This window comes from Mastomys coucha, unplaced genomic scaffold (assembly GCF_008632895.1).
Source record: "Mastomys coucha isolate ucsf_1 unplaced genomic scaffold, UCSF_Mcou_1 pScaffold11, whole genome shotgun sequence".
In the NCBI taxonomy this organism is placed as follows: Eukaryota; Metazoa; Chordata; class Mammalia; order Rodentia; family Muridae; genus Mastomys; species Mastomys coucha.
In genome coordinates, this window is record NW_022196893.1 from 22719885 (window position 1) to 22745015 (window position 25131).

Sequence of the window (25131 nt, forward strand, 5' to 3'; positions counted from 1 at the left end):
AAAAAAAAAAAAAAAAAGAAAGAAAGAAAGAAAGAAAAGAAAAGAAGAAATAGAAACATTATAATAATTCTGGGTACAGTACTTCACCCTGGGTGCTCATGTACATGGGATGTGGGATAGCTATGTCTCTACAGGACAGTGAGGAGTAGTACAGACTTTTTCCAGTCCCAAGCAATGAGTAGGGCTAATGCTTAACCATTTCCAGGAGTGATTCCATATAAGCCAATTATTTCTTATCTGCGATCCAGGGAGTGAGATCCAAGGGAACGCTAAAATTGACTTCAGGTCAGATGAGATACAAACCCAGTCAGCCTATGAGCAGGAGCACCCCCAGCTCAACACTAGTTCACCCCAACGTCAAAGAGAGAAATAGCTCACTTAGTGTTAGGGACAGCATTGCCATGTGACATTGTCTACCTTAGAAAGAGTAAATATGAGACGATTGGTTCCACCCTTACCTCCACCATGGGTTTCCTGTTGAGAGTGACAATTAATTCTCTGTTCCATGACAATTGCAGGATTGACCGAAGTGAACAGTGACTGATGGCGTCAAGTCTGTCAACATCTATACAAATAAAACAGTCACTGGGCAAATTAAATATTCTCTAGCTATTCACTATTATATGGTAAGGACAAAGTTCAACTTATATGACTTTGCAAGGTCACCAGAAACTCATTGGGCATTTAAAGAAGCATTTCAACAGTCTCACAGCTTAGGTACCCCTAAATAGACAAATGGCATTATGTTACTATACGGGGATCATGTGACTCAAGACAGTGACTCTAAAACGGTGAAGATAAAAATGAAAAGCATGTCCATAAATATTCCTTTCTTTTATTATTTTATATTTACAATTTTCTTTTTTTTTCCTTTTTCCTTTTTTCCCATGGTTTTCTTAACTTTAACTTTCTTCCTCCCTCCCTTCCTCTACCCTTTTCTCTCCTTCCTTTCCCCTCCCATCTCTCTTCACTTCTTTCCTTGTTGGGAGAGGTTCTCATATCATGTAGCACAAGTTGGACTGAAAATCTAGAGCTGAGGATGTCCTTGAACTGAACTGAGGCTCCTGCTCAAATCTCCAGTGCCAAGATTGCAGCTGTGCCTAGTACTGGAGATCAAATCCAGGCCAACACTCTAAAAAGAGATCTATATCCCCTGCTCGATTATCATCAATAATTGTAAAATCTTTCAAAGTACTAAGCGGCTCTGAATAAATTGGTGCACACTTGATGAAAATGGATAGATGAGTCTAAACAGCATCTTCAAGTCTCCCCTTGATATAAGATTCTATGGTTGAAAGTTACATTGGAGAATATACAAGAAAATAAATACAAAACACTGTTTAATAGCGGACAATTTAACACATGGAAGCTTGATTTAATAAATATCTGATGAGTGTGTTGATGAATAATAGCAACTTGGAAATATTTTAAACAGCCACCCAAATCTCTTTTAAATTCTAAGAATGTAAGCATAACGATTGTTAGTGAATTAGTTATGTGGGTAGCTTATGGGTTTAAGAACTCTTGACTTTGATCATGTCTGTGGATTTAAGAAGGCACATGATACAGGGGCCAATGAGAGGGCTCAGTGGGTTCAGGAGCTCGTCGCCAAACCTGAAGACCTGAATTGATTCCTGGAACTCAAATGGTGGAAATAGAGAACTGTCTCTTGCAAGTTGTCCTCTGACCTCCACACATATACCTAGGCATGTGCCTGCATTCCCCAACACAACTGAATAATGTAAACCCTAGAAGCAAGAAGGGGTCACAGCAGGTTATATGTTATTTGTAAAGTCTGTTAACTGATTGATGATAGGCATATAGGTCAAATGAAATATTCCAGAAAGTATCTGCAAAATGCTATTTAAGGATTTGCAATAGAGCTACTGTGACGTTTTAAACATCATGCTACAGTGTATATAGTTTATTAGTACTGTGTTTAGAGCTCCTCCTAGCATCACATTTTGCCAGCTCAGGGTGTTACTATGCTATTACAGTTATACAGATGTGAAAGTTAGCTTTTGTTCCCTGTGGTAAAATTCCTTAGAAAATCAGTGTCAAGGAAGATGTGTTTTGGCTCCCAGTTGTGGGAGTACCACTGCCTCTGTTGTTTTAGGATGAAGTTAAGCAAAACACATATGGTGCATATGGCAGAGGAGTGCTTGCTCACTTTTGTGGAAGACAGGAAGCAGGGAGGATTGGAAAGAAGAGAGATTGGATTAGTATAAACAGTAGTGATTGCCTTTCTCCAGTCACACCCCACCTGTTGATTTCACCATTTTTCAACAGTAAGTTCTATCAATGCCTTAATCCATCAATGAGCCAGGAATCCTCCGAATCCATTTACTTCTAAACACTGTTGCATTAAGGAACAGGTTTTCAACTCATGAATTCTTGAGGGGCAATTCATAGCCAAACAATAACAATAAAAATATCCTTGTCTTAAAGAAATACATAATATTTTTAGAAATATGTATTATCTAAAACTTATGGTTTTAAATATATATACATATGTATTTATATATAATATCTAAAGCAATGCTTCTTAAACTTTTCCACTCATGACCCCTCTATATTCTAGTGCTATTTATGTGACCCAGGATATATAAGCACATAAAAGAGTTATACAAAACAAACATGTATTGATAATAAATAATAAACAAATAAAAATTTAAAAAATCATTTGGTAAGGACATCATCTCATAATTCATTACAGATGACAGCTTACTTGCACACTAATGAGATGAATATGTGCTTTTTTTGTCGAATACAAACAAGTTCAAAGGTACTAACTTTATAAATGCTGAAGAATGGAGGTAGAACATATGATGTCTTTACTTTCTTCAATCCAACCATTAAGCTTTCAGAAGAGTGGAAGCCATTGCATGTATTACACAACAGTACCACTCATAGCATAGAGTAGTGTTGAATGGAGCAGAGGTGTCTGGGGCACCAGCTCATACTATCATTGTGTGGCATGTGCAGTGAGACATGCATGTTGTGTGTTCAGAACCAGGCCTGTAACGTTCCACAGTGCCACACAAGTAAGCGCTTCAGGGAGCACAATCAGCTTCATTTTGCTTTTTTTGAAGCAATTTTGCTTTTTGCAAGCTCAGAAATCTTTTACTGACAGCTGCAAAGATGGCTAGATCAGTAAAGGACTTACCGCACAAACAAGAGGACCTGAGCTTAGATCTTGATGACACACATAGTAAAGTTGGCTGTGCCTGTGTCTACCTGTGATCTCAGCGCCAGAGAGACAGAGACAGAAGTACCCCTGGGGATTTCTGGTCTCAGAAAACAAAAACAAAAACCAAAATATTAAGGACACATAGACCACACATAGACCACTGGTGTTCATAAGCACACATACATGCATGCATAGGTACAAACACAGAACTCTTTTCTTGTTTTCAGACTTTCCATGACCTTCACCCCTGGTTACACAGATCCACATGGGGTCATGACCCACAGTTTAAGAAATTTTGGTTACAAAGGCCAGATTTTACTCATTAGTAAAGTAGGAGCTGTCGTGTAGATATTTGGTATCCTGGTCCTCCTTATTCCTCATGCAATTGCAGCCTACTGAAGGATGACTGAACCTTCCATTTGCCATCTTAGAACTGTCCCATGAAAGTTATGGACTCATACATTGTGGTGTCCTCCTGGCAGTATATTTTCAATATTATAAGATTCTTGTATGTTACTAAAAATCTGCAAGTATGAAAGAGGAAAAGAAATATATGCCATAACCATGTTGGTGTGGTCCTTCCTAAACTTCCTGTTTTTCCTATCAACATTTAAGCCTGCAGAAAAGGGGAAGAATAGTCTAGCTGTAGCCCATCTACCTTCCACAAAGATACACAGACTCAGTGATCAGAACAGTTTCTGTCTAACTTCCTTCCTTCCTTCCTTCCTTCCTTCCTTCCTTCCTTCCTTCCTATCTCTCTCCCTCTCTCTTTCTCTTTCTTTCTTTCCTTCCTTCTTTCTTTCTCTCTTTCTCCTCCTTCTCCTCTTCCTCCTCCTCCTCCTCCTCCTCCTCCTTTTCTTCTTTACCTCTTCCCCCTCCTCCTTCTTCCCTTTCAGAGATGGAAGTATCGAGATCAAGTTTCAAACAACCTGCTGCTCTCACCAGTTGTACTCACATGCATTTCCCTAGAAAGAGGCTATTCATATCATAACAACACCATTGTTGGAGTCAAGAAAATTAATTTAATTTTCTACTTACTTGACAACTGGTCACCTGACAATAAAGCCCACATTTTCTCTTTATTTTGCTAAAGAATTTTATTTAAAATTGATTTTAATTTGCTGCATCATGCTTATTATTGAACACTTTTCTATTTACAGTTGCATTTATTTAGATTGTTAATATTCTTTACCATTATCAACCATCTTGGCATATTCATTTTATCCTGACAAATTGAAAGCTAATTATCTTCCTCATGGAGTAAAAGGTTGAATCTTCTTTAAAAGACTTCAAATGCTTGGGAGATGGGTCTATGTGCTTGCTGCAGAAGCACAGACCTGAGATTGGAGTCCCAGGACCCACAAAGAAGTGAGTGGTGGCTTCTCTAACCCTAGCATTGGAGAGATCCACCAAGCTGAAACTACATGCTCAGCGGAAGGCCTTAGGCCAAAAACCAATGGAAAGGCATTAAAAGAAAATATCCAATATTAGCTTACAGACACAGACACACACAAACAGACAAACACACACAAACTCATACACACACACACACACACACACACACACACACACACACCAAATTTCAGGCATATCCTGAAAGGATTTTGATTTGTCTTAATGAATAGGCTGATTAATTGATTTGTGCTAACACAGATAAAAACCAGCATCTCTTGCATTCTGCAAGCTGGGCAAGTCCTCTGTTCCTGGACTCCAGCTAGTTTTTCAGTTGGTTGTTTGTTTTAAGAAAAAAAACCTGTACTTTTTATTTCATTATGTAGAATGGAATCCTAAATTCTGGAACTAATGTAACCACTGGAGTTTTAGACGAGTTAGTGACTTTAAGTCTACAAAATGTCCCCCTCTCCTGTATAAAGCTTCTTGCTGGTAGCAGTTGCATTAAACAAATAAAATTGCTAAAGGCTTTTTTGTTTTCCTGAGAGATTTTTATATATCTGACTGTTAGTTTGTAGCCAGGCAGGACTCCCAGTGGAAGGATAAGGAAACCAACCCACCCATGGAACCCTCAAACCAAATTCTGTCCTGCCTATAAGAAATGCAGGGGCAAAGATGGAGCAGAGACTGAGGGAGTGACCAAACGATGACTGGCCCCACTTGAGACCCATCCTATGGGCATGAACCAATCCCTGACACTATTAAGGATGCTCTGCAGACAGAGGCCTATCATGACTGTCCTCTGAGAGAGGCTCCACCCAGCAGATGACCAAAACGGATGCAGAGACTCATAGCCAAACCTTAGGCAGAGCTCAAAGTATCCTGTGGGAGAGTTGGGGCAAGGATTGAGGGAACCGGAAGGGTAGGGACTCTGTGGGAGGACCAACGGTGTCAACTAACCTTGGACCCTTGTGGGATCCTAAGGACTGAAACACCAACCAGGGGATATGCATGCGTTGGACCAAGGCCCCTTTCACACGTGTGGTGAATGTGCGTGTGGTAGATACACAGCTTGGTCTTCATGTCTCTATCACCCCTAACTCCCCACAACTGAAGCAGGTTGTGTCGTGTCTCTGCTGTTTCTGCTGCGTGCCTCTGGATCCTTTTCCCCTAGCGGGGCTGCCTTTTCTGCCTTCATTGGGGGAGGATGTGCCTAGCCCTACAGTGACTTGATGTACTAGGGTGGGTTGGTGCCCAGAGTGGGGTACTCCCCTTTCAGAGAAGAAGGGAAGGGGTTAATGGGGTAGGAGTTATATGAAGGAGGTACTGGGAAAAGAGGGCTATTGCATGTAGTTTTGATCTACCTGCCTTTGCTCCGGGAAGTGTCTGTGCTGCCAGCCCTCACCTAGCTTCCCTTGAATCTACAGATAAAGACACAGACACACAGTTGTTTCATGTCAACTTGTGTTCTCTGCAAAATTGCTGGGCACTACTATCTCCCACCTGGAAAATGCCCCCTGATTATTACCCTTAGCTCCATACCTCTCACCTGCCCTAACCTAGTTGGTCAGTTTAGTTTAGTTCCTGCTAAATATCTCTGACCACCCACCTATAGGAGTGGCCAAAGCTCACTGCTCCTTCTGAGACCTCACATGGTTGCCTGGTTCTCCTCTCTCAGTTCTCTGTCCTTGTGTCTCTCTGCCTACCTCTAGGGACCTGGAAGTCATGCCTGTCCCTTCCACCCAGAAATTGGCCTTAGCATCACAACCGCCCCCTTGGGGGGGGTGTGGTCTGGGATTGGGATGTAAAGTAAATAAATAAATTAATGGAAATAAAAAAAGAATCCAATAAAATAGATACATTTTGCCTACAAGTTACTTTCTGCTTAACAATTTATTATTCAGTGTTTATCAATATTGTCTTTCAGTATCATCTTTTAAGACTAAGATATCATAGTAGGACTATAAGGTTTAATAGTAAGATCAAAAGATCTGTACTTTAAGATCCACAGTGGCATGGTGCCTGAGACAGGCCCGCTCCCTGCTCACTGACTTGTTCCAGGTTTCTTACTGCAGCAATGACATGGCCTGACTTAGACCCCGTCTGTTTCCTTGGCCTCTTTTTTAGCATTTGGCCTATATATGGGCCCTGATGTTTGCTATGTTTATTGTTGTATCTGCTTCCTTTCAGGGTTCCGGGCACCTGAAGTCGCCAGGGGAAATGTCATTTATAACCAACAGGCCGACGTTTATTCTTTTGGCTTGCTACTTCACGATATTTGGACAACTGGGAGTAGGATCCTGGAGGGTTTGAGGTTCCCGAATGAGTTTGATGAGTTAGCCATACAAGGGAAATTGCCAGGTAAGTTCTGTTTCTACCTACCAAACCAGTTCTTTTCTTAATGTCAGCATGGTCATTTGGAGTTTGATGACTTTGGCTAAATGTATAGATCTTCTTAAACTTTGTGATACAATAATGAAGATCACATGAAAAACCTAGTTAATTTAGGCTCAGTGAAATCCAAAGAAGTGTTGGTGTGTCTAGTGGTGCATTTGGGAAAGGAAGAATACCATAAGAATCAGGCTTCTGTTTGTAGTTCTGATAACAATTGTGGAGTGGATCATCATAGCCTGAGATGTTTTCATTTGCTTTGAGCAAAGTAATTCATATTCATGAAGAATCTTTTAATAATTTATAATGCTCTTTTATATGAATATTAATGGAAATGGGTAAATGAGTACTTAACGAGAGAAGCTTCATTTTGAATGAGTGTCTCGTGGCTCCAGTGAATTTCATGACCTTTCCATCTGTTCTTGACTATTGCTTCATCTGCTAATACAGAACTCTGTAGCTAGTTCTAAGACTTCTTTCTCCCCTAAGATGTGCTTCTGAGCATGCACTGAGGGCTGCTATGGGCACTATGGCAGCAACCACCCTTTAGGGACCTTTAAAGACTCTGGGAAAAGGAAAGGGATTATTGTCAAACCCAACTCAAATGCCACTTAGCCATCTTCCTTACCGTTCCTGTTAGCTTTCCAGTGTAAAAGCCCTGGCCTCAGTTGTACACCCACTTGAAGAGTAGAATTTCTAGAGGAAATTTAAATGCATGCAAACCAACTGCAGAGATGTGACTCTAAATGCTTGCTCTCTTTGAATAATAAAGATATTTTCACAGAAGCTTTTTATTATATGAGCAAAACTGTTTTCAAAGTTTCCATGCAAATATCAAATAAAACATCTTTATTATATTCATTTGATTTTTGTATTTTTTTATTCCATAAAAAGTCTGCAGATCTTTTATTTGTTTGTTTTAGAGTTGGTGGTCATGAGATGATCTGCCCAGGCTGATCTTAATCTTGCTATGTAGCTGAAACTAACATTGAACTTCAGAGCATCCTTCATCTACCTCCTAACTGGTGGAATTACATGGATGAAACTCTTTTGTGACGGCCCTATTGAAGATGAAGTTCACAAAACCAACTATGTCATAGCAAACTTAAAATTACAGATCAGAGTTTCCATTACATTTTTGAACTCATATATGTTGATAGGAAGCACATGAATTTTGATTTGTTTAGTGTGCTGAAATGATCATCTTTATATTTTAGATCCAGTTAAAGAATATGGCTGTGCCCCATGGCCTATGGTTGAGAAGTTAATAACAAAGTGTTTGAAAGAAAATCCTCAAGAAAGACCCACTTCTGCCCAGGTACACTCATTCTAAAATTGTTTAATATTCTGTATCAAACATCATGCTCTTTTTTATACTTATAAACATATACATATAATTTTCAAATATATATTCCAACATATAAATTAACATACACATATACAGAGTTAAATGTTATAATGTTTTATATATTTATAGTTAGTTATAAAATATGACTTTTATAATCTCTGTCATTTTAACACACACTGTAACCCTAATGCCCCAGGAACCGCCATCATTGATGGTAGGTACATATAGTCACATATTTCTTTGTGTATGTATCTACTAATGTTGATACTTACAGATACACACATGTATGTCTTTTTATCAAATGTCTTTTTATTGCTGTGCCCATTTGTCTACTTAACTACCTATTTACAAATTGCATGTGAGAAAGTAATTTTTCATACATGTTATTCTTTCTTGGGTATCTAGAGTAAAGATTTCTGTTTGATTTTGTGTGGCTTCCTTTATCAGTTCTGTTAGCATTTCTTCTAGGCTCCATCCCACAGTTACCTGGCAACAACCAAGTCTGCCTGGCTTACTATAAAAGAGGCTTTTGCTTCCTCCTTGCTCTCTTAGCCTCTCTGCCTTCTTTCCCTTTCTGGTCCCTTTTTCCTTCTCTCCCCTCCCCCTTCATCTCTCCACATGTTTCTGGCTGACCTCCTCTCTTCCTCTTCTCTCTCTCTCTCTCTCTTTCTCTCTCTCTCTCTCTCTCTCTCTCTCTCTCTCTCTCTCTCTCTCTCTCTCTCTCTCTCTCTCCCCCCCTGCCTCTCTGTCTCTACTCCCTTCCCAACTCCCCTTTGCATACCCAAAATAAACTCTATTCTATATTAATTCTATATTATACTATACCCATTGAATGGCTGATACCTCAGGGGGAAGGGATGCCTCAGCATGGGCCCACTGAGGCATCCCTCACATACCTGGCTCTTCAAACCTGGCTCTACAAAACATATCATGTTTTTTTTTTTTTTTTGGTTTTTCGAGACAGGATTTCTCTGTGTAGCCCTGGCTGTCCTGGAACTCACTCTGTAGACCAGGCTGGCCTCAAACTCAGAAATCCACCTGCCTCTGTCTCCCAAGTGCTAGGATTAAAGGTGTGCACCACCACTGCCTGGCTTACAAAACATATCTTTGACTTTCTCTTTTTTCATAAAACACAACAGTTTCTCTTTGGGCATACTTATGATAATGTGTTCATTTTAATAAGGACATGATTAACATCTTTTAACATTTGATGCTTGTTTCTTTTTAGGTCACATTTTAAGGGATCCTTTCCCACAAGCTTATAAAAATACCTAGTTTTGTTTTGTTTTTGTTTTTTGGGGGGGTTTTTTACTTTGTTTTAATTCAAGTTTTAGCTCATTCCTGTCTCCTGGGGACTTAGCCTCTTTGTGAGGAACAAGGGATTTCCTAGTTCTTCCTAGAGACTCCCCTTGGCTTTTCCTTTTAATCCATCTCCAGTTCCTTTTGTCTCCACTGAATCACAGAGCCTCTATCAGGGACCCAAATCTGCCACCCTAGGATGGGACTTAGGTAGGTGAAGCTTATCTTCTTTCAATCCTTCATTCTGCTATCTCCAGACTTACCCTTAGTCTTGCTACAGTTTACCAGAGGAACCTTTACTCCGCCCCCACTCCTATGCTCCAGGGACTTGCCTCTTGCCACCAGGGTCCTTTAATTCTCACCCACTTCCTTTCTCACCCTTTCTTTTTAGCCCAGATCCTTTGTTTTGTGACTCTTCACAGACCTGCAGAACAAGTCTAAGGATACTTGGCTGGAAGTTGGAGCCCTTATAGTCACTATAGTTAGCTCAACTCAGATTGGGTAACAGCAACCAAAGGATAGAATACCTACCCAACAATGATATCTACAGATAGAAATACCCCAAACATCCTAACTCTAGATGCTTAGATCCCAGCACAAAAACAAATAAGCAAACATGAATAACCAAAACAATATGCCTCCTTCAGAGACCAGCAATTGTATTGTATTAGGACCTATTTAGCTGCAGTACACATCAAGGATTTTAAAATAGCAATTATAAATATACATAACAACTGTATATAATATATGGATGACTATCTCAATGAGCAATGTGAAACTGCCAACAGTTCAATGAAACAATAAAAAATATTCAAGAAATGAACATAGAATTTAACAAAGAAATAGAATCACTAAACAAAACTCAAACTGAAGAAAAAATTGAAAATGAAAATCTAAGGATATCAAAATCATCAGAGACAAGACTCACCAATGGATTAAAAAGATGTAGAAGACAGAATTTCAGGATTTGAGGACAAGATAAAAGAAATAGATAGTTCACTCAAAGAAACTCTTAAAATAGAAATGAAACCCAGGTGTAAAGCATCCAAATATCTGGGACACTATGAAAATATCAACCTGTAAATAATAGGGATGGAGAAATAAACCCAGGTCAAAGGCATAGAAAATATTTTTTAACAAAATCACAGAAGACAATTTACCCAACCTAAAGAGGCACAAGAAGCATACAGAACACTAAAAACACAGACCTAGGAAATAAACTCCCACAATGCATAATAAAAATGATCTAATATACAAAACAAAGAGAAGATATTCAAAGTTTCAAAGGAAAAAGATGAAATAATATTTGAAGTCAAATGTATAGGAATAATACCTGACTTTTCAACAGAGACTCTGGAAGTTAAAAGGGCCTGAACAATCATTCTACAAGCTTTAAGAAATTACAGATGCCAAGCTAGGCTACTATACCCAGCAAAACTATCAATCACAATTTCCAGAGATAGGAAACATTTTATAGTAAAAATAAATGTAGCAATTCAGATTTACAGAAGGCACTACAGAGAAAAAGTCAGCCTGAAGATAAGATTAACTACACACAAAATGATATAGTGAACTAATAATCCCAGAACAGTTAGTCAAAAGTGACAGGGGGAGCCCACACCACCACCACAACATAATAAGGATTAATAAGTACTTCTCTTGGCTACCTTTCAGTATTAATAGCCCCAGTTTCCCCAATAAAAAGACATAGACTAACAAATTGGATTCAATACATTTAAAAATTCATCTAATATTTTAAGTTAGTTTGTAGCTAGAAGTTGGTGCAAGCTAATATCTTCTGACATGATATCTGAAAGGAAACTGTTGCTATACTTTAGGCTGGTGTGAACTTTCATATATCACAATAAAAGTGGTTCTTCTGTTGTGATGTGTTGATTTTAAATCATGGTTAATATCTGAAGATTTATTCAACTTTCAATGTCTTGATCAGAAATAGCTCAGTACAAAAACAATGACTTATTTTATTTCTTATTTTATCATAGTAAAAATTTTCATAGCATAAGTACTGTTTCTCTTTGTTTGTGTTTCATGGACTCTGTCAAAGTTGTAAGAGTCTAAAGTGTAGGGTAACTTTGCAAAGCTTAGACTTACAGAATTTGTCTTGGTAGTATTGTGTGTTTGTACTAAGCAAGAAGGATAATTCATCAGCTTATCTAAGACAGGCATAGAGAGAATAAGGAACTCTTGAGGTCTTGTGTGTTAGGAGGCCGGCCCAGTTCTCTTCCTAGCATCCTGGCTCTTGCTTCTATTTGTTTACAGTGCATTCAGTGGTCCACTGTTCTCTAGTGCTTAAGGAAAACTCAAATGCAGATCTAGAGATGGTTTCTAAATTGTTAAACAAATATGGATTTTACTTCTAATGACTGATCGATGTGCTTCATTTCTGGTGTGATGTTTTATTTTTTCCTTTTCCCAATTGTTTGACTCTGAAATATAGAATTGAGTATATAAATTTGGTTTAGTTAACACTTTTGAACTTTCCATGTTAAAAGAAGTACCATAGCACACATGCAAAGAGTATATATTATGCACAGTATACAAAGAATATATATTGTGTTTGTTTTTATATGTAATTTTATCTGTAATTTGGACTATTGTATTTGATTATCTAGATTACCAAGTCGAAGTTTGACTAAAAACTGTAGGTTTTGTTTGATGATACAGCTTTAGGACACATTTGACCTATGAGGAAGAAATATTAACTTGATGGATGCTGTTTTGTTATTTTCAAACTTTCTCAGGTCTTTGACATTTTGAATTCAGCTGAATTAATTTGCCTCATGCGACACATTTTAATACCTAAGAACATCATTGTTGAATGCATGGTTGCTACAAATCTCAATAGCAAGAGTGCAACTCTCTGGTTGGGATGTGGGAACACAGAAAAAGGGCAGCTTTCCTTATTTGACTTAAACACGGAAAGATACAGTTATGAGGTAAATATGAATTGTTTTTAAATTATAAATCATTTTGTTTTAACATCATAGTATATGCATGTATGTACACAAATATATATACACATAAATACACACACACATATATATGTGTATGTGTGTATATATATGCATAATGTGTGTGTGATACGTGTGTATGTAACAGCTATCTTATCATTATGACTCATGGAATGTAAAGCTTGGCGGGAGGCAAAGGAAGACAACAGAATATGAATCTCTGTGATTTATGAGGAAGATGAGTTTCATTCTCTTCCCTCAAGGGCTCTGGAGTCTGACCAGAACTGTGAAATGTTCACACACAAAAAGCCAGTGGTCCCAGTATACACATACAAGTGCCAGACTACCATCAGGTGTCCATACACAAGGGGTCAGGTTGTCATCAGGTGCCTGTACACAAAAGCCTGATGTCCATTGAATGTCCACACAAAAGAGCCAAATGGTCTTTGGGTGTCTGTCTACATACTAGGAGTCAGATGGTCATCAAAGGTTACTGCTATGGGTTAGACAGTCCTTCAGTGTCTACATGTAAATTGAGATATTCATTCTCCAATGTCAGTAGGCCATTAGCCTTAGGGCTGGGGCGGTGTGACCACACATTCTGGGTCTGTTGGCAGCCAACACCCCCAGTGGAGGAGGAATGAGCAAGAGTCTCTATGACTCCTATAAAATAGAGCAATATATTGACAAACAGTTAAATTCATAGAGAAAGTAACTTGACATTTTGACAATTGCCTTGAAATATTGTGCCAAAAGTTATGTTCAAGTTGACCAAACCATTTCATATGTTCTTGATGAAGTAACAATTGGTTCTGAGAAAAGATGAATTTCAATCTTTAATTTCAGATTCAGATATATTCTGAAACTAGGTGGAAAAAAATCTTTACCAGGTATATCATCTATTGTTGAAAACTGAATAAAATAGGCATTGACTGTAAAAGTAAGTACACAAAGATAGTCATATCTAAGGATGTTGACAGGATATTTTCATTCTATACATGATCTTATAACTTAAAGTAAAATCATATCTCCTACATTTAACTTTCTTTTCTTTACAGGAAGTTACTGATAGTAGAATACTGTGCTTGGCTTTGGTGTATCTTGCTGCTGAGAAAGAGAGCTGGATTGTGTGTGGGACACAGTCTGGGGCTCTCCTGGTCATCAATGCTGAAGAGGAGTCAAGGAGACACACCCTGGAAAAGATGACTGATTCTGTTACTTGTTTGTATTGCAATTCCCTTGCCAAGCAGAGGTACGGTTATCAGTTAATCAAAGTAAATTATAGAAATATCAGGTGCTTTGATCATTTGCAAAATTATTACATCAGCCGAGATTTCTTGACTTTTGCTGCTTGCTGTTGGTTTGCTTATTTTAAGGAGAATTATGGAGGACCACAGTGATATGTTTGCCTTTTCTATATGAAGACATAGCTGAGGCAGGTAAACATATGTCAGCTATTTCTCATAGGCAGCTGAGGCTCTGCTTTTACTTCCCCACTGGTCAGCTCGCCTGTGTGTGTGTGTGTGTGTGTGTGTGTGTAACTGATGATGAATGTTTATTTATATTTTTCTTGAATGCAGACATCAATATAGCACCAACTTGGTATGGGATGCACTGAAACTGTAGTTACTGAACCTACTGCTTCACAAAATAATCTGCATTGTTTATAAAATGTAAATGTTGTTTTCTTTGTAAGTGCTTGTGAGGTGGCACAGCAGATAATGAGCAGAATTGTTCCCAACTCTGAAATCATGAGTTCAATACCTGGAACCACATGGTAGAAGGAGAGAACTGAGTGCTCCAAGAGCTGACCTCTGTCCTCTGTACCCATACCATGACTCCCGTACTCTTTACATTCCCCATGCTAGAATAAATTGTAATAAATTTTAAGATGTTAATAGTTAATATAGGTTTAAAAATCTCTTAATTTTTATCATTTATTGGGATCATATACCAAAGAAATATAAGTGCTTAGGCAATTGCTGTATCATTGAGCTGTATATAAACCATAATCAATATATCTAAGTAACAGAAGCTTAGATGTGAGTTATAGGTTGGGAGATATATTATGAAAGACAGGATAATTTCAGTGAACCATTAGGATTATACTTGATATGTTTCTTTGTTTTAAACCAATACTGGAAAAGGTAATGTAAAATATTAATCTTGGGAGTCTGTAGTGTGAACTGCAGTATAAATTTTGGAGTTGAAACTGTTTGGCTAATGCTGAAGAAAACCTTCATTGGGTTGAATTACACAGGCAAAGAGGATTTTATTTGATGCTACCATTGGAAAAAGATAGCAAACTCAATCTCACTGAAACCAAGGTGGGAGAGCTTTAGGTGCAGGGATGGGTTACAGTTGTGGAAAATATTGAAGGATATTGTGGACAGTGGCAAGGTGTTCTTATAAACCTGTCAAATGTCTTTGCTAATTGTCACTTACTGAAACTATGTCCCTATTTTTTCCCAGGGACTGGAAAACTGATACATATCTCTGTGCTTTCAGGAAGGGAGGTTGAAGGTGTGGCTAGAGAGACACCTGTCTCAAGTTTAGTCAAGATGGGAGAATTTAAAATCCAGGTTACTCAAAACAATGTTATTTTGTAACAATTTTGACATTTCTCCTTTCAGCAAGCAAAGTAACTTTCTTTTGGTGGGAACTGCTGATGGTCACTTAATTATATTTGAAGATAAGGCCGTTAAGGTAAATGTTGAATGCATCCTACATAAAGGTATATTTTTAATGAGTTTGTTTTACATATCTCTCCCCATATGTGATTATTAGATTCCTGATAAGAAGCATCATATATTTCTCCAGTTATTCTGTTATTGTTCCATACATTTAGCATATAATACAACCTTGGAAAATACTTGCTGCTTGAGTCAATGATTTATATGAGTGAACTGAAGGTAACAAGACAAAAAAATCCTATTTGAGATGATAGAAATGGAGATAATTTCATCCATCTGTATGAATGAAGAAGATAGTCTCTATGAAAGCATTCCAGAAAAAAAAAAGACACTGAAGTTTGACTTCCTGAGTGGGCAGCTGGAGGCATAGCTCAGTAGAGAATACAATGAACCTTTAGGATGCCTTGGGTTCATTCCTCAGCCTTCCTCCTCTCTCTCCTTTACCTCCACGTGAAAACTCTTCTTCAGTACTAAAGATATCATCCAACTTCCTGTAGTGACTCCTTTAGTCATTGCAGTATTTATTCCTCCATCAATTCATCATGGTTCCATCTATTCAATCGGCTTACACTTCGTGACACCAACATTTTTTTTTTTAATCATCTAAAGCAGTGTTCTCAACCTGAAGGTCACAACCTCTCTGGGGTCACATATGGGATATCCTATATATCTTTTATAAGACATCTGTGTGAGGTCTCCCTTCTGAAGAGAAAGAGAGGAGAGGGGAAAAGGAGAAACTGGGAGGAGAGAGTGGAAGCTCCAATCAGGAAGTGAAAGTAATAAAGTAATTAATTGATCGGGGGAAAAGAAAGAAAGAAAAAAGAGAGAAAGAGAAGCAGCTCTGATGAATAGTCTGTTTCCTGCATGGTCTTTGCGCAGGGAAGAGAAGTCTGATCATGTGGTTACAACTTGAATGCCAATTTAACTAAACCCTGTCTTGGTAGAAATTTTGAAAAGTGTGTCTAAATTCAATGTCATTTAAAATAGAAAGCATTTCCGTAAGGTGGAGTGTTGTCCAGCATCACATTGCATGCTTAGCCTGCTCTCTTACTCTCTGCAGTGTAAAGGAGCTGCCCCCTTGAAGAAACTACACATAGGTGACGTCAGCACGCCCCTGATGTGCTTGAGTGAGTCCATGAATTCATCTGAAAGAAACATCACATGGGGAGGGTGTGGCACAAAGATCTTCTCCTTTTCCAATGATTTCACCATTCAGAAACTCATTGAGACAAGAACCAACCAGCTGTAAGTTATTTTCATTCTATACAGCCAATTGACCATTTATTTCCATGTTTTTCTCTTTAGAATTATATTAATAAACTACTTACAGGCCATATTAATACTAGTGCAATATTTGTCTCTTAAAGGATGAAACTACCTTAACAGAAAATTTAGCAAGTTCTAGCCACCACAGTAGCATTAAAATATTTAATTATTGCTAAAATTAGAAATTTGTTATCAGGAAGCAATAATGTCTAGTTAACTGAGCCTGTGTATTTATATATATTCAGTTATTTACAATTATCTTAAGAATCAATTATAACAAATTTCTAGATTTAATAATTGGTTATCAAAGTTGTGACCAAGTTAGTGATACCAAGTTTGAGACAAGAATAAAAATATATAAGCCTATGTTGCTCAAATTTTCAAAATCTTCTGGTTTTTTAACCTGTTCTTTGATAATTTTATACATGTGTAAAGGACATTCTGATTACTGTTACTGCATGCTATCAAGTCTCCCTCCCACCCCTAAGTAATCCCCTCTTCCCTAGGATTTCCTTGTCCCCCCACTCTTTCTCCCCTGACTAAATTTAACCAGGATCATTTGTGCAACCCTGGGGTTCTGAGAGAAGTGATGGTTGAGCGCTCAGTCCTAAACAGGACATTTATGCCTCAGAGGTCATAGCTGAAATGCTGACCTCTGAGCAAGGCAAAGACAATGTTATTGCAACCTTATAGCAACTCTGGTTGCCTACAGTAGGCCTACCCAAGATGGTGAGGGGTCCATGGGCCTGGGCCCCTACCCACTGAACTATCTGCCACCAGTGGGTTCTTTGGGACATTAGTCATTGTCTACAGACTAGTTCCTCTGAGTCATCCAGTAGCCTCCAGTGAATGGTTTCCCTTTTAAATTGGATTTTTTTCTTTCTCTTCTCCTCAGTATCAGGCAGTGTAGGCTGGAGGCAAAAGCAGAAACAAGTCAGATATTGGCTCTGCTGTGTACTGGTTTTGTTAACTTGGACAATAACCTATCAGTATCCATTTCACTGTCACTCAAATGTCCTATTTTTCATCGCAAAGGAATGTTTAGAAAGTTAAATAAGATTAGTGTAAGTATGTTAACATAACACTTCACACCTGATGAGCTCTCAGGTACATAAACTGTGATGCGACAGCTACCAGCTCCTGGTCACAAATCTCTCTCCGGGGGATTTGCTAGTTGTGTGTCTGTCTGGTTCTTCGGTATTGAATGAACACTGTACGAGGGCTAACCCTTGACAGCATTGTCCTTTGCTCTCCCAATTTTTCTCAAACCCTTGAGCCTCTGTGCTGCTACCGTGGCCCAGGCTGTCTGTGGTTTTGTTAATAGTACGTGGTATCTATCCAGTTCTCAGCATCTGGCCATACCTTGTTCTCCAGTCCATCTTCACATAGGAAACAGAACCCTTGAGAATGCAAGCCAGATAGACTCTCCTGCTGAAAGTCTTCCAGCTCTCCCTATTGTGCTGTATTCATCATTGAGTTCAGCTCAACTGTCTGCATTCAAATTTTACTGGGGCCCCTGTGCTTTGGATAAATTGAAATCACCTCCATTCTCAAAGATCGCATCCCAGGCTTAGGTTTATCCCCAGCCTTTCCATGTGCTTGTTCTCTGTCTGCATCCCTGCTGAGTTCTTGCTCTGTTGGCTTCAGTCCAAAGGCTGCCACCTGTGGTGGCCTCTCTCCTTCCAATCAGGGAAGTTCCCTGGCTTCTGTTTGTGCTTTCATGGCTTCAGGCCTTTCCTTCACAGCAGTTACATTATTGCTTTTTTAATGTAATATTTTAATTCCATTGTTCACAGTGGTTCTCCATGAGCTGTGATCAAAAGTTTCTAGGTAGCTCAGTCAGTCTCATGCTCAGTCAATGAAATCAAGACAACTAAGAGGATTCCAGCTTCAGTTTCCGTGCTTTATTGTATTATGCTATTAGATGGTTCTAAAACGTAATCACCATTAAGATATACTGTAGCATATTACAAGTCGGTATAGATGAGCAGTATTTTTGCAATATTTATTGGATGTGTCTACTAGCATGTGCAAGTACTTGGGTAGCCTCCCTTTTCTGTAATTTTCAATTTTTATAGAATTATACAAAGAGCAATATCTGAAAATGCTTTCTATTTTCTTCTCTTTTCGAAGAGAATAAATAACAAGTATCTAAATTCTCAAGCTCCGTAAACGTTGTACTCATTTGAATCTATGTGGAACGTTTTTTCTTTTTTCATAATTGATTGACTTACATTTATAAAGCTATGGGTTGCTTTGTGTTTAGAGACATTGTCACTGTAATTTATTTCCACACCTTTTTAATGCTAGGTACAAATAGCTAATTCTCAGTTTCCCCAGCACTCACGGCAACAAGGATTCTGTTTAAATGTCTAAGATTTACAAACACTATATTTCTTTCGGAATTTAAGAGGTAGTGTAAAATTCCCTACAGAATCACATAGACCTAAACTGCAAAATCAACCCAGAAATGAGCATGAGTTGTACTGCTTACTCTATGGTCATGTACAGTTAAACCCAGTTAACCAAAATGGGTTACGTAGCCAAGTCATTCAATGTGGTTGAGGAAAAATATGTTATAATTACAATAGCACAACTTGTTTGATTTTGAAAATAGCGTTAACTTTCTGGATGTATCTTTTTCTCCCTTTCTTCCTCCTAGGTTTTCTTATGCAGCTTTCAGCGACTCTAACATCATAGCGGTGGCAGTCGACACAGCTCTCTATATTGCCAAGAAAAACAGCCCTGTTGTAGAGGTGTGGGACAAGAAAACAGAAAAACTCTGTGAATTAATAGACTGTGTGCACTTCTTAAAGTAAATGCATTGCTTACTTTACCTCTGGTTTTATAATTCAGGGTCCACAGAGAAATGAATTGTGGCTTCTTTTTTAATTATTATTCCTGTCTTCTAGGAAAATTAAAAAAAATTTTTTTTGGAGAAAATTCTTTGTTAACACATCTTATATATTTTCTTATTCATACATTATATCTATCATATATATGTACATATGTATAGATATTATATAGGTATAACCTATATCATTTATATCTCACCTATATCTTTGAATATAAGTGACTTATTTTTCTTTTGTAATTTTTGGGTTTCACTGAGAGCATTGAAACTAATTCCTTTATATTAAAACCGGGAAATTTCATTATATTTATAGTAACTATTTACAAGTTATAATATTCATTACAAAACAATGGACATCCATCTAAGTCACTTGAGGATTTCCTAAAGTTGAGAGGTTATTGTAGTAGTCCATATCATTGAAAGCTTGTGCTTCAAGAAAAAGAGTGTGCTTCCTGGCTTTTAGTGTTAAACAAATGCGCTCTGCAGGCTTTAACTCTACCCAGAGCATAAAGCCAGCCCTCCATTTTTCCAGGTTTCCCTTCCAGTGCAGAACCCTGATGCTTCCGTGTTTACTGAATATGTATGTGTAGGCTCTGTTCCTGTCATTAATCCCTAAACAATACAGCATAAATGCTGTTTACACAGAATTTACATTACATCAATACAACAAGTCACTTAAAGCTAGAGGGAGGATGGACGGAAGCTTTGTGAAATTGCTGTGCTGCTTTTTATAAAAGAATCTCAGTTCTTGTGATTTTAGTAACTAAAGCCAGGGAACCTTCAGAATTCCAAGAGGACTGCCTTGACACCTTCATGGTTTAAAATGCTAGTAAGCTGTACAGGCTTAGGTAAATGTATCAAGTCTCTTAAGTGCCCATAGAACTGTGAATAAATACTTTCTGTACGGTTCCAGGGAGGTGATGGTAAAAATAAACAAGGAATCGAAACATAAGCTGTCCTACTCTGGGAGGGTAAAGGCACTCTGCCTGCAGAAGAACACAGCTCTCTGGATCGGGACTGGAGGAGGCCACATCCTACTCCTGGATCTTTCTACTCGGCGAGTCATCCGCACCATTCACAATTTCTGTGATTCTGTGAGAGCCATGGCCACAGCACAATTAGGCAAGTTTCTTTCCTTTAGATAAATCCATACTTTTTATGATGACAAAAATGCCAATTTTTTTAAAAAATAAAATCTCTTTAAGGAGAATTCTGATGCCATTTTACTGCTTTCGAGGGTCACATGATGAAGCCAATGCTAAGCTAACTAACCTCTGAATAGGACAAGTTAAGCCCCACCTGGGCATCTCTCCCACATGCAGACACCAATCTCAAACACTATGCCAAGAAATGCTTGCTGACAGGAGCCTGATACAGCTGTCTCTTGAGAGGCTCTGCCAGATTCTGACTAATACTTGCAGCCAACCATTGGACTGAGCACAGGGACCCCCAATGGAGGAGTTAGGGGGAAGAGCTGAAGGTGCCTTATCTGGCATCAATGGGAGCGGAGGTCCTTGGTCCCGTGAAGGCTTGATGTCCCAATGTAGAGGAATGCTAGGGCAGTGAGGCTGAGGTGGGAGTGGCTGGGTAGGTGGGGGAGCACCCTCACAGAAGCAGGGTAAGGGGGAATGGGATAGGGGCTTACAGAGGGGAAACTGGGAATGGGGATAACTTTTGAAATGTAAATAAATAAAATATCCAGTAAAGCAAAACTAAAAAATAAAAAAAACCAAAACCAAAAACAGACAAACAAGCAAGCAAACAAACAAACAAAAACACTGGAAGGAATAGGTGCTCTTAGTCTCATCAGAGAGGCAGGCAACCTCAGGTGCAACCAATTTAGCTCTTTTCCCTATATCTAAGGCAAAAGAGAAAGTGCACACGGTGTATAGTTCACTTTTCATCCAATAAGTCAAATGAATGTTTATTTTGAGCTTACTGTAAGTTTCACATCCTTGTCAGCTTCCTGCTTGGGTTTTAGTCTTTAAATAAATCTATATTGTTAGAGCAATGAATGCACAATGAATTCCCCAGTCCACAAGCATTGCTAACTTTTAAGTTTTATCCAAGCTTTGGTTTATAGTCTTGTTATTAATTTTTTCCACTTAAATGTGAATACATCAGGGTACCATGTGGACTATATTTTCATGAAGGAATTTTTTAGTATCTTCATTTGATGAATAATTTTATTTAGAAAACAGTAATCGCCCCATGTATGTAAACCTAACAACAAAATATTTCAGTAGGGTGTGGCACCCCAAAAGTAGGCTTGTGAGACTTTAACAAATGGGAAGGAAAGCAACTCCTCATAAGAAAATAAATTTAGCACCGAAAGGAGTTTTCTCTACCTGGCATCGGCTTTTCATCTGTGGATGCACGTATGAGCTAGAATTAGGTGTGTCTGGGATTTTAAACTGTCCTATATATGTTAAGCAACCAGGGAGAGAGAGATCACAGTGGCTATACCCACAGCTGCTGTCTACCAGCTGTGTTAAATGCTCACCTTCGGTTTGCATGCATGTTGGGGTCTAAGTGGTCGGCTATCAGTAAAGTCTCAGGCAGTACAGTGAGGTGTGAGTGATCTTAAAGTCAAAGTGAGTTACAACATACCCTGTCTGCTAGTGTTTCAGGTACCTGTCCACCTGTCCGTCTCCATGGCTGGGCACCTTTTTTTTTTTTTTTTTTTTTTTTTTTTTTTTTTTTTTTTTTTTATTATTATTATTAGTTCTGATTCAAGAAAGTGGAGTCTCTCACAGGGCTCTATCCTGCCTGAAGCATTGGCACATGTGGGCTCTTTTTCTTAATTAGTCACATTAGTCTGTCTCATCTTGCCTTTTTGATGCAGTAGCTCATGTGTTGTACCTCAAAGAAGCTGGGGGTGATGAAGTTGAGGTCCTACTTTAGGTTTTTGAATGCCATCACTGACCTAACATTGGGCAGTTTTGATTTCCCCACTTAATGACTGGGTCTTTATTAGAGCATAAATTCCATGTAGATTTAGCAGGGTCTGCATGTTTTCATCCATACTATATTGTTAGGACCCTGCCAATGATGCACTATATAGCACACAGTCGATGGATCATTGCCAAATAAATTAGCCAATGAGTCAAGAGAGACATGGTATTATAGGCTCTCAGTATAGCTGCCCACCTTGCTTTCCGGGTACCTCATGTTTATGCCTCTATTGGACCAGTGCTTCTTCTCATTTAATATTCTAACTCTGGGGAGGAATTACGTGCAAATATCAAACCATAATGTAACAAAGGTTAAGGGGTTGTCTCACACTCTTATAATTAGCCTAGGTTTTCTTTAAAAGTGGCCAATCTGTTGAAGAGGGTTTTATATAACTGAAGTGTATCTTAAAGAGTAGCAGTGTCAAGCTGGGAAGATTTCTTGGTGGTTAAGAGCACTGACTGCTGACCTCTTCCAGAGGTCCTGAGTTCAATTCCCAGCAACCACATGGTGGCTCACAACCATCTGTAATGGGATCTGATGCTCTCTTCTGCTGCTGTGTCTGAAGCCCATTACAGTGTACTTACATACATAAAATAAATCTAAAAAAAAAAAAGTAGCAGTGGTAACTCAGGTCCAGTATATTTGTGTTTAAGATGAGGATAGCTGAACTTTTAAAAGTTGAATTTAATGCATTATTTTAACAGATTTTTTTTATGTTTCATTTTGGTAAAGGAAGCCTTAAAAATGTCATGCTGGTTTTGGGGTACAAGCGGAAGAGTACAGAGGATACCCAAGAACAAAAAGGTAACAGTAACATCATGCTCTGTGTTGAGCATGTGGCATGATGCTCACTATGGACAGCACCCTATGCATTGTAGGCTGGTAGCTTGTGTAGTATATTCGACACTTAGCATTGTCTTCATAAAATTTTACTACATTTACTTATGTGTGTGTGTGTGTGTTCGCATATGTGTGTGAGCACACATGTGCATCCATGCATGCCTGTGTATACTAGATGTTAGGGTGCATGTGTTATAGTGCATGTGTGAAGGTCAGAGAACAACATGAAAGAGTTGGTTCTATTCTTCCACCACGTGGTTCCTGGAGTTCAGACTCCAGCTATGCAGCAAGTACCTTTAGCTGCTGGGTCATCTCATTGGCTTCCATCAGCAGTTTCAATTCACGATTTAAAAAATGTAACTAGTGCAGACATTTTCAAAATTAAATTTCAGCAACTCAATCAAATTTAAATTAAGTATGATGTATCCACATCTTATTTTAAGAGGGTTATCTTTATGATGTCCAATATTGAACAACATTTAAAATAAATGTTTTGTTCAGTAAATGAAATGCTGGATTATAAAATGTTCCTCTTGAAATTTTGGACCTCTTAATGTCCGATTAGCATTTCCAAGGGGAATTTGTTTTATAATAGCAATAACAGTACATTGTTTAGGCTAAATTTATGTGTATACATTTGTTCAGAACACAATATACTTAAATAAAAATGTCTTGTAGTGGATTGTTGAAATATAATTTCTCTTCTTCTTACAGAGATACAATCTTGTTTGTCTATTTGGGACCTCAATCTTCCACACGAAGTGCAAAATTTAGAAAAACACATTGAAGTAAGAACAGAATTAGCTGATAAAATGAGGAAAACATCTGTTGAATAGAAAGACATCAGACAGTCTCCATGTTATACTGAATAAGACATCAGACATCCTCACCACTATAATAGAAAATGTACTCTTCTTTTTAAAGTATATTTTTTAAATGTTTACATTGAAAAGAGTATGCCTATTCTTTACAAAGCTCATATGTATATGAAGGAATGTGTATGTTTTATGTTTAATTTAATATATGTAAAAATATTTATCAGCAAATATGTTTTAAAGAACTATTTAATTTAGTACTATATTTTCTATACCCCTTAACTAATTTGAAGGGATAAGCAAAAGAAATCTACAAAGTATTTAATTTCAGTATTAATACTAAAATTAATAAAAAATCATATCTGTTTTGCTATGTGTTGTGAAGATAAAGTCTATTTTTAAGTTGTTGATTAAGACACAAATGTTCCTTGATTATCTATGGATTCTGCAGAGTAGAATAAAAAATATCAGGGCAACCTCCGTTGTAAGTGACTTTCATATCTTGTTTTCAAGTGAATTATCATCATGAATGTAAACTGTCATATTTTCACTAACAAAGATTTTTGCTAGATCAGGACTTACCTTGGGCGATGATGCAAACTGCAGCTAACACAATTCCATCTAAAAGACAATTCCATTAAAACTGCTGAGAAAATGTAACACAGTTTGTGAGCAAAAGCCTCGTTTCCAAGACCCAGTAGGAACTTAGTGAAAACTGCTTAAAGGTCGCCAAGATATGGATATGGAGGCCTCCTGTCTGAGAATGACAGTGTCTCTAGTTCTACTCCACCTTTAAATGTCGACACCCTAAATTTTGTATAATTAATGTAAATACAGTGTTCATGTCTTCATGTGGTACATTTTTTTCTTTTTGTACTTATTTATTATCTACTTATGTGTGTGATCAATGTGTATATATGTGTGTGTGTGTGTGTGTGTGTGTGTGTGTGTGTGTCATGGACATAAATGGAGGTCACAACCACTTGCAAGATTTGGCTGTCTCCTTCTACCATGTGGATGCCAGAGATTGGACTCAAGCTATCAGGCTCAGTAAACCTTACTTGCTGAGAATCTTCTTGGCTCTGGCCCCAGGTGCCCTTTGTGGGTCTCACTCAG

General features: G+C 38.1%; 1 protein-coding gene across 1 annotated transcript in view; it reads left to right on the forward strand.

The window, feature by feature from the left end:
• The window catches only part of Lrrk2 (leucine rich repeat kinase 2), a 143195-nt gene extending 118322 nt beyond the window's left edge, over positions 1-24873 (forward strand). Inside the window, exons 42-51 of the mRNA XM_031353252.1 lie at positions 6773-6943; positions 8191-8291; positions 12383-12577; positions 13651-13844; positions 15226-15298; positions 16346-16530; positions 19214-19366; positions 20319-20527; positions 23093-23164; positions 23915-24873. Coding sequence (XP_031209112.1) covers positions 6773-6943; positions 8191-8291; positions 12383-12577; positions 13651-13844; positions 15226-15298; positions 16346-16530; positions 19214-19366; positions 20319-20527; positions 23093-23164; positions 23915-24036 — 1475 coding nt within the window. The 3' untranslated portion in view covers positions 24037-24873. The remainder of the gene's footprint in view (positions 1-6772; positions 6944-8190; positions 8292-12382; positions 12578-13650; positions 13845-15225; positions 15299-16345; positions 16531-19213; positions 19367-20318; positions 20528-23092; positions 23165-23914) is intronic.
• Positions 24874-25131: the final 258 nt, after the last annotated feature.